At 40.3% G+C, this 9,862-nt stretch overlaps 1 protein-coding gene across 1 annotated transcript in view; it reads left to right on the forward strand.

Annotated features, from left to right (window-relative positions):
• The window catches only part of LOC132575176 (cytochrome P450 7B1), a 157,152-nt gene extending 148,473 nt beyond the window's left edge, over positions 1-8,679 (forward strand). Inside the window, exons 5-6 of the mRNA XM_060243702.1 lie at positions 1,195-1,373; positions 8,050-8,679. Of these exons, the coding sequence (XP_060099685.1) occupies positions 1,195-1,373; positions 8,050-8,337 (467 nt within the window). The 3' untranslated portion in view covers positions 8,338-8,679. The remainder of the gene's footprint in view (positions 1-1,194; positions 1,374-8,049) is intronic.
• The last annotated feature ends 1,183 nt before the right edge of the window (positions 8,680-9,862 follow it).

Consider the following 9,862-nt stretch of genomic DNA (forward strand, 5'->3'; position numbering starts at 1 on the left):
TTTAATTGTTACTGAAAGAACATTTGTTATTATCTCCCCCCATCCCCCGATGTTTCTACTTTGGGGTTGCTACTATCTCTAATAAACGAACCTTTGGGTTTGTGGGGTTGTAGATCTTCACATCCCACTTGGGGAGGGAAAGGAAGACTCATATGCCATCCACAAAACCTCCCCATGAAATTAACCACCTATTTATCTTTTGAGGAAAAAGAGTTCTGATTTTTTTTAAAGGCTAATTTTCACACTGATGACATGAAGGAGCCAAGCCGCCTATTACTGTGCTCAGCCTAGCTGGTGGAGAAATAGTCAGTTTTGATTACAAAGTGAGAGATGTAGCTCCTGTCTGAGGCTGCATGCTGGTATGCATGCTATCAGAATGATTTATGCAAATTATGCATATTATTCCCAAAAGAATTCCTCCTCAAACTGCCAGGATAAATTGCCGGAAATTAGCCATAAAATCTGTCGTGCTAGGAGCAAAAGGTGAAGGCCAGTGGGAAGGCAAGGACATTTGCCTTCTAGAGCCTTCCAACTCTATGGCAGGCTCCTGGAAAATGTTTGGAATTTGTGTCAAAATATTGCATAGAAATATGGGTTTTCCTCCCATTAACTCGTCAAAGCGCCATGCATCATTGGAATTTGCTCAGCCAACAGTAGAAATTGTAATGTGCTGATGATGATATTGTGAAGGGTTTCTTAATTCACAGTATTCTTACCTCACCATTGATTCTACAGTTCTCTGAGTAGGTGGCTTTCTAGCAACACAATTTGAGTCTAGTGCAGGGCTTTGGAGCAGCAGGCGGAACAGGGGCTTTTCATGCTGTGCCTGGTGTTTGCTTGCAACCCCTGCAGTTTATGTAAATGCATACAAGCCTTCCTCTCTTTTGATTGTTGTGTTTTAAACATGATTCCTGAATAATGGTTCTCCACCCAAAAGCTACAGCACTGCCTGCAGCCTAACTCAATTCATTGGACCTATCAGTGAGGATTATATTTAAGAATTCAGAATTTCTCCTCCAGCCCCCTGGGATGGTTTATTACCTCTTTGGTTTTTTACTTCTGCTTTTGTTGCTATCTTGCTCTAGTAAAGCTGTAACCTCTGGCAGCTGTAGCTGCTTACATACTTCCAATCACCTTCCATATTTTTCATGCTGTAGGGTTCTTATTTTTTTTCTACCTTTTATTTAAATTCAGAGAGTGCCTTAAACGAGAGTTTACGAATGTCTTCAGCTTCCATGAACATCCGCATCATCAAGGAGGATTTTGTTTTCAAGCTTGAAGGAAATCAGGAAGTCAGTTTGAGAAAAGAAGACTGGGTAGCAATTTATCCTCCTATTCTTCACATGGACCCGGAGGTCTATGAAGATCCTAAGGTAAACATTGAGCTGGTATTGCACAGACCACTTGAGGCCCATCTCAGCAGCTAAGCATTTTGTAAAGTATAGGTCTTTTTCTTTTTTCTGTCCCTTTTTCTTCCCTTTTTTAAAACTGCCGTTCTTTCTTGTGGAACAAATCCTCCTACTTTCATATGATGTTTCTAGATGCCTGCAGGTCAACAAGATTCATGACCTGAAGAGAAAAATATGGTGATGAGACTGACTGCTATCCCTTTGAGAGAATTTGACAATTGTACCATTGACTACCATAAACTCGAGGCTAAATGTGGGCTTTGTTTGGAAGTAGATCATTGGATGCCCAAAGAAGGCTGAATAATAGAAGGTGTCTTAAAGAGCAAATAATGTGGGCCATTGAGCTAAGTGTCCCCAAAGCATCATTGACTCTCTAAAGCCCTTATAATAGCAATGTCTTCTTGAGCCGTATGCTTTTTCACCTCTCTTTATAAGGATTGGCCCTTTCTTGGTCAATTAGTATGGCGTCGTGAACTCAGGATTATAAGGCTGTTGCTCTGCCGTGAAGCTTTGAGGGTAATTGTGTCATCTCCTTATATCCCCCCCCCCCTTCTGAAGCTAAAGTAATGAATATAAAAGACTGGAAATTAATCCATCCTAGCTCAGCATTAATATGAGTCCAGAAGTTCATCACCTGCATGCAAATTGAATAGTCCTGCACTTCCTTAGATTTTTTAACTGACAGGTTGTTGCTGGTTTCAGCGTGCCATTCAGAAAGCAAGATTTTACAAAAGGACGCTGTGATCAGTTACAGCAAGAATAGGCCTCAAAGACCTTTTCACTGAAATAGATACAGTTTTTTATTATAAATCAAATTATTATCAGCCTCTTATTTCTTGATTTTTTTAAAAAAATAAAAAGTCCATCAGTTGTAGTAAATAATAGTTGCATATAGTCTGTTGAAGAGAGCTTTGACTCTCAAAAGCTTATACCACCCAAATCTTGTTGGTCTCTAAGGTGCTACTGAACTTGAATCTAGTAAATCACAGGCAGTCTGAAAAATATGGAAGTCATTGTAGTTTTACTTTTAGGAAATGAATGGAATAGACAAAACAAGTTTTTAAAAACTCTGTTTCTCAAGTTTTGCTGCTCTCAAGGTTGCTTTATACATCTATGCTTTTTATTGGTTGCATGTGTGGGATTACATATTTTAGGATCCTACTCAAACTATTGTGTACAAAATGGCAGCAATTTTCTTTTTAGTCATGTGTATTCTGAAGTTTGAGGAAGGCAATGGCAAACCACCCCGCAAAAAGTCTGCCATGAAAACATGAAAGCAACGTCACCCCAGAGTTGACAACGACTGGTGCTTGCACAGGGGACTACCTTTACCTTTTTATTCTGAAGTTACAAGTTCTGAAGGTAGAGGAGATTGTGAGCCGTTCTGAGACTCTGAGATTCAGAGTATAGGGTGGGATATAAATCCAAAATATTCTACAGGTAGGACGGAGCTGCAGTTGCCTTTAGCTGGCTGAGGATGTTCTGAACCATTGTAAGTTGGTCTGTAACTACAATGGTTATGCATAGAAACACAATAGTTCTTGCTCCAAGTTCTGTGTACTCAAGCAACATCCATTATAAGCCCACTGTTAGCTTTTTAATACAACATTTGTAAGGATGAAGGAAGACATGATATTAAAGCAGAAGGTATGGCAATCTCTTTAACACATTCCTGCAAAGCTAGCTTCACAGATATACATAGCAAAAAGCAAAACCAAGGGGTCAAAATATCAATGATGCTAAAGTGATGATTCCAGTTCCCAGTTGTACTTGGCCATATGTTGGGCTGAAATGTAATTCCAACAATAAGTGCTACTTGAGGGGGGGAAGGGCTGGCCTGCAAACTGGGATACTTCCTGTTCTGGATGGGGTTGCACCCTCCCATAAGAGCATGTTTATTACTTTGGGGTACTGCTGGACTTGGACTTCTTGGATAAACAGATGGATATGGTAGCCAGGGTGCATTTCACCAGCTTCAGTTAGTGAGCCAACTGTGGCCTTTCCTGGGTGAGAAATCCATGCCTGGTCATGGTGCCAGAAATGTGGAACTCCTTCCACAGGAAAATTCAATTGTCTCCCTCTATCAATGTTTTCCATAACTGAGGAAAGACTTTTGTTTTGTTTGGCTTTCCTGCACTAACTCATATGAGCCCTCCTTACTATTTGTGTTTTTATGTATTTATACTTTATGTGGTTATGTCTTTATATTGTTATTTAGTTTTTTAAAATATGTTATATGTATATATTTTGTGTATATATGTATATATTTTGTGTATGTATGTGTATATATTTTAAATGCTTTTTAATGTCTGAAATGTTTAATGTTCATTGCCTTGAGAACCATGAACTGGGTAAAAAGGTAGAATAGAAATGTTTCAAATAATTAATTCAATCAATCAATTAATTAATACAGAGGTTTAAATACAAGTTTGCTCAGCCTCATCTGATATGTCAGTGTGGTGTGATGGTTAGAGAGTTAGACTAATCCTAGGTTCAAATTCCTGCTCAGTGTGAAGGTTGCTTGGTAACCTTGGGTTATACATTCTGTCATGGTATAATCTACCTCACATAATATAATTGTTAGGATGGAATGGAGGTGGAGAACAAGAACTATGCCTCCCTGAGATCCTTTGAAAAAGGGTGAAATAAAAATCCAATAAATAAATATCTTTGCTATTTTATGGCTTTTTAAAATCCACTGATGTTGATATTTCCTAACCTACATTCAGTTCTTCACTGGCTCTCCACTAATGAGAGTCAGCTTGGTGTAGTGATTGAGTGCACACACGCATATCTAGGAAAACTGGGTTTGATTCGCACTCCTACGAATGCACCTGTTAATGTGACCTTGAGCCAGTCACGAGTTCTCACAGAGCTGTTTCTCTCAAGAGTAGTTTCCATCAGAGCTCTCTCAGCTCCACCTACTTCACTAGGTATCTCTTTTGGGGAGGGGAAGGGAAAGGAGATTGTAAGCTGCTCTGAGACTCCTGCGGGTAGTGAAGGATGGGGTATAAATCCAATCTCCTCTTCTTCACAGCAGGGGGCCAGGAAGGGCCTTCTACTGACTGTCACCACTCTGGTAAGGGTCTGTATGGGCCCAGAGCATCCAACCACCCTTGTGTCTTCTTTTTTTTAATAAAACCTTTAACCATGACTGAAGAGATGTGAGGATTCAGGCAAGGAATTTATTATAAGTGCTCAAACAATAGGTGTGTAGTATAACCTCTGCCCATGACCTGAGTTCGATCCCAGCGAAAGCTGGGTTCAGGTAGCCGGCTCAAGGTTGACAGCCTTCCATCCTTCTGTGGCTGGTAAAATGAGTACCCAGCTTGCTGGGGGGGGGGAAGTGTAGATGACTGGGGAAGGCAATGGCAAACCACCCCATAAAAAGTCTGCCATGAAAACATCATGATGCGACGTCACCCCAGAGTCGGAAATGACTGATGCTTGCACAAAGGACTGCCTTTACCTTTCTAAAAGACTTTTAATGCAACAGTGAATAAAGAAACAGTAAAGGTTGGTGTAAATAAAATAACAGCCCCTATGTGTCTAACTAGACGTCCCCTGCTACTCATAAAAAAACTCACCACCCACTTTGGGTGAGGGATCTCTTCCAGCTACAGCCTTTTTTTCCAGACTGCAGCCCTTCCAAAAAGAACAACCCTGAAGGTTCCCAGCCACTCTGGGTTAGTTTTCCCTCCAAAAACTCGTTTACCCAATCAGAGAGACAGAAGGGATCCTGCAAGATGTAGGCCCACTAACCACCACCTTCTTCTTTTTCTTTGTCACAATTAAATAATTGGTACTAATAAATGTTCAGTTTTGTTATTGTGTTAGTTAAATGCAAAGATGATACCATGAATAACCTCAACTTTCAACTTAATCACTTCAACATTTAACTTAACTGTAAATGCCACTTTGTGGCAGACATGAATAATGTAGCTTGGTTGATTTTCCTGCAGTAAACGACAAAATGTGCAATAAATCTGTATCCTTATATAGTTTTGTTCTTATACCAAGAACTCATTCAGGTTAGGACTCTCTAATTTATATGCATCCATGTTTACATTTATTTTAATTTTTTTCCTTCACAAAACACTAACAAAACAATTGTGTGTTACAACAATTACTATTTAGCATTATTTATTTGTTTAGAATATATATATATATATATATATATATATATATATATATATATATATATATATATATATGCATCCTCTCCAGAGACCTACTTGAGGTAGCTGACAAGTTTAAAAAAACAAAATAAAAACAGGTTAGGTAGAAATTGTCAATATTAAAACAAGCCATAAAATCAAAAGGCATTAAAATGAACTTCAGACTAGAAACAGACCATAAAAACAGCTTTAAAATATGGAGTCTTCAAGTTAAAATCCTGCATACACATTATATAAACTTCAAGTCTGGTTGACTGCAAAAGTATAGGGATTGGAAATTCATCAAAATCTCATCATATATCTGATTCTGAACATAGCAAAAATGTGGATTGTTAAATCCACAGATTAGGATCATGTACAGAGAAGGGAGATCATCCTACAGGCATTGGTGGGGGGGACAGCCGTGTTTGCAAAAAACACTGTTTTCAGAGAAAATAAAAGAAAAAAAGTGTGATTCTAGGGCAGGCAGTTGTGAAGAGGTGGAAAGGAAGGCATTTAACAAATGCTAATGAGTGGCTTTTTATTGAGAGAATGTATAATTATTTGGTGTGTCACAGTTAACAATATTGTACTTTTTTAGACCTGGAAAAGAATCTCATGGTCACAAATGTAATGCACCAGTTGATACCTATCTCTCATACTCTGCTCTCCATGCCCCCAACTTCAGAAGTAAGGTGAATGGCAACTAGAGACAGGGCTTTTTCAGTAGTGACATGTTGCCTATGAAATACCTTTCCCTTGAGGCTGCCCTACTCTCTTTTAAGCACCATGCAAAAGTGCTCTGTTTAGCCAGGCTTTTAAATTCAGGAATTGATCTTTTTAAATGATTTTGTAGTATGTTTTTAGTCCTAAAATTGGTATTCTTTTGAAGCTGCTCAATTAACATATCTTTAGGTTCCTTTCTTCTACTTTAATGCTGGTTTTTAGGCAACTTTTAATTGTTTATATTAGTATTACGGGGGGTTTTTCAACTACCTTGGGCAGGTACACTGGGTATGCAGTGTGACAATTTTCTAAATATATACTGTTCAAAGAGCTCTTGATCAAATAGCTGATTGTAGTGCGTATACACACAGCCTAAATAAACTTGAACATGTTACGTCATCAGCTCTGGGTGTACTGTAGTGTGCATAAACACAACCTAAATATATTTGAACATGTTATGTCATCAGCTCTGGCGTAGGGTGGCCAGATCGTCCCGCCCACCCGGGAAAGTCCCGCCCCTGCCCCCAAATTCCTGCCTTACGGGTTGGCTAACCTGGGACCAATCAAATCCCAGGTTCGCCAAAATCCCGCTGGCTGGCTGGTGCCTGGGGTGGGAAGGGCGCGCTCGTCGGTGCCGAGGCCAGAGGGTGGCAGGGCGCTCCAGCAGGTAACCTCCCCTCCGCCGCGCGTCCTTGGCGCCCAGGGTCGCCCGCCTGCTCTGGGGGAGAGGGCTTGCAGCTGCCCCGCTGGGGGCCCTTGGCCGAATCGGGCCGGGGGGGGCGTGGGCTTGGCTTGAGGAGCCAGCCGAGCTCAGCCCTTCAGGTCGCGGGTTTCTTGAGAGCCAAGCCCTTTGCACCCTTCAAGGGCCTCGGGGGCAGATTGCACGCTGCTGCGTAAAGGCGCCCGGTACGGCTGGCTGGCTGCCCCGCAAGGGAAGGGAGGGGGGTCCATTTGCGCCCCTGACCCCTTTTCTTCCCGCAGATGTCACTTCCTGTTTCTGGCGTCACCGGAAGTGACGTCACTTCCTGTTTGCGGCGGTGCGTGCTTCGCGCGCACGCACACACATTCATTCCCCCCTCAAGGTGTTCCTGGCTGGCCTGCAGCTATTATGGCCACCCTAGCTCTGGGTGTACTGAAATGATCAGTAGGTTCAAATCCAGTGGAAGGTCAACTTGTGTTCACCAGTTATCTTAACTGCTGCTTCACCATCCCAAAAAAGTAACTCAAGATCTCTTAACTCAGACATTTTTCACATACAAATTCTTAGCATGACTCAATCTGTGTTGACATCTGTAAAAAATTTGTTTTAATATTGTGGAAATTAGTTCTAAAATTCATATAAAACTTAATACAGCCAGAACAGCTCAGATATCTTCCCAAAGATCTGTAGCTTCAAATTGTGCACGTATTTGTTTCAAAACGGGGTATCTAAAGATGGCTAATCTTAAAGATGGTGGAAGGTTAACAGCACTCTTGCGACTCACTCCTGAAGCTTTGTTTTTATTTGGGGCTTTTTCTGCCATCTGCTTTCTGGCAATATATAGAGAGAGACTTGGGCTTCTAAATTTAAGCTTGTTCCCACAGTTGACTTTTACCTGTATCTTCCATTTTTGTATTTTAGTCACAAATATAGCCATGCCTTCAAAAGCTATTTGGGTAAAAGCAAAATCACCACTTGTTAACTTTTACTGATTTTTAGATCCATTATGATACCTCTGTAACCAGTTTATTAATTTTCCACATTCTTTATATTTCAGAAATACAAAGTTGACCGTTACATAGAAAATGGCAGGAAGAAAACCACCTTCTACAAACAGGGAAAGAAGCTGAAATATTTTTTAATGCCTTTTGGCTCTGGAGTCAGCAAGTGTCCTGGCAGGTTCTTTGCAGTGAATGAAATTAAGCTGTTTATTATTTTATTATTGTCTTATTTTGATGTGGAAATAATGGAAGAGAAACAAATAAGTTTGAAGAAAAATAGAATGGGACTTGGTATTGCCTTACCAGACTCTGATATTTCCTTTCGTCACAAACTAAGGCCTTAAGAGATTAATTCATCTATTAGCATTACAAATTTCCTATCCTGATTTGTTCTGTATTCTTCTTTGAAATGTAATTTGGCATTGATCTCTTCCTGGTGCCTTTACTATTAAGGATAAAGTTCATCACTACAGCTGAAGTTAAATATTGGGTGATATCACAGACACTGGTATATTTGCAGAGCAGGTTGTGTATATGAAAAGTCTTCTTGTATTATACTGCACTGGGTTTTCAAGTACATTATTATCTAAAGATTTGGGATTCTAGCCCCTGTCAAAAGGCAAGTGACCTACTTATGTGAATATGCCACTAAAAATGAAATCCTAAATACACTAATTTGGAAGTAAGTTTTATTGAATGCAGTAAGGCTTAATTAAGATTATTCTGAAGGTGGGAAAGGTGAACAAATCCGTAGGTAGAGGGGGCAGACCAACACACAATTTAAGCATTTTAACTGGGTATTAATAGAATATGTGACCTGAGAAGACCAACCGCTCCCTTCCCCCTGGGGCTTGCCAGCTAAAAGAATCAGTGGGACACGGTGATTCCTGGATATAAGTTATATCAGAAGGATAGGGAGGGAAGGGTTGGAGGTGGAGTGGCTCTGTATGTCAGAGAGTGCATACAGTCCAGTAAGACTGAGGTCAGAGAATTAGATTCCCTTCTAGAAATGCTTTGGGTTGAAATAGAGGGCCCAAAAGGAAATTTAACTATGGGAATTTGTTATCGCGCACCAAATCAAAAGATAGAGGACAATTATAATATGATGGAAGGATTAAAGATAGTGGCTAAATGTAAAAACTGTGCTGTAATAGGTGATTTTAACTACCCGCAGATTAATTGGGTCAATATGCGTTCTGGTTGAGAGAAAGAGATTGAGTTTCTAGATGCTCTCAATGACTGTGCTATGGAGCAGATGGTCACAGAACCTACCAGGGGTGGGGCAATCCTGGATTTGGTCCTAAGTAATGCCCAAGACTTGGTGAGAGATGTAAAAGTGATCGCACCGCTTGGGAGCAGTGACCATGATGTTATTGATTTCACCATTTGTATAAATAGAGAGTTGCCCCAAAACACCAGCACAACCACGTTTAACTTTAAAAGGGGCAAATTCTCTGAGATGAGGAGGCATGTGAAGAGGAAATTGAAAGGAAAGGTAAATACAGTCAAAACCCTTGGGGAAGCTTGGAGGCTATTTAAAACTACAATCCTAGAAGCTCAGATAAAATATATACCACAAGTTAGGAAAGGCACAAACAGGTATAAGAAAAGGCCTGCATGGTTAACAAACAAAGTAATGGAAGCTGTAAAAGGTAAGAAGGACTCCTTTAAGCGGTGGAAAGCTAGTCCACGTGAGATTAATAAAAGGGAACAGAGGCTGTGGCAAATCAAATGCAAGACTGTGATCAGGCAGGCAAAAAGGGACTATGAGGAGCATATTGCAAAAAACATAAAGACCAACAATAAAAATGTCTTCAAATATATTAGAAGCAGGAAACTAGCCAGGGAGGCAGTGGGGCCTTTGGATGA

This window comes from Heteronotia binoei, chromosome 7, assembly GCF_032191835.1.
Source record: "Heteronotia binoei isolate CCM8104 ecotype False Entrance Well chromosome 7, APGP_CSIRO_Hbin_v1, whole genome shotgun sequence".
Lineage (NCBI taxonomy): Eukaryota > Metazoa > Chordata > Lepidosauria > Squamata > Gekkonidae > Heteronotia > Heteronotia binoei.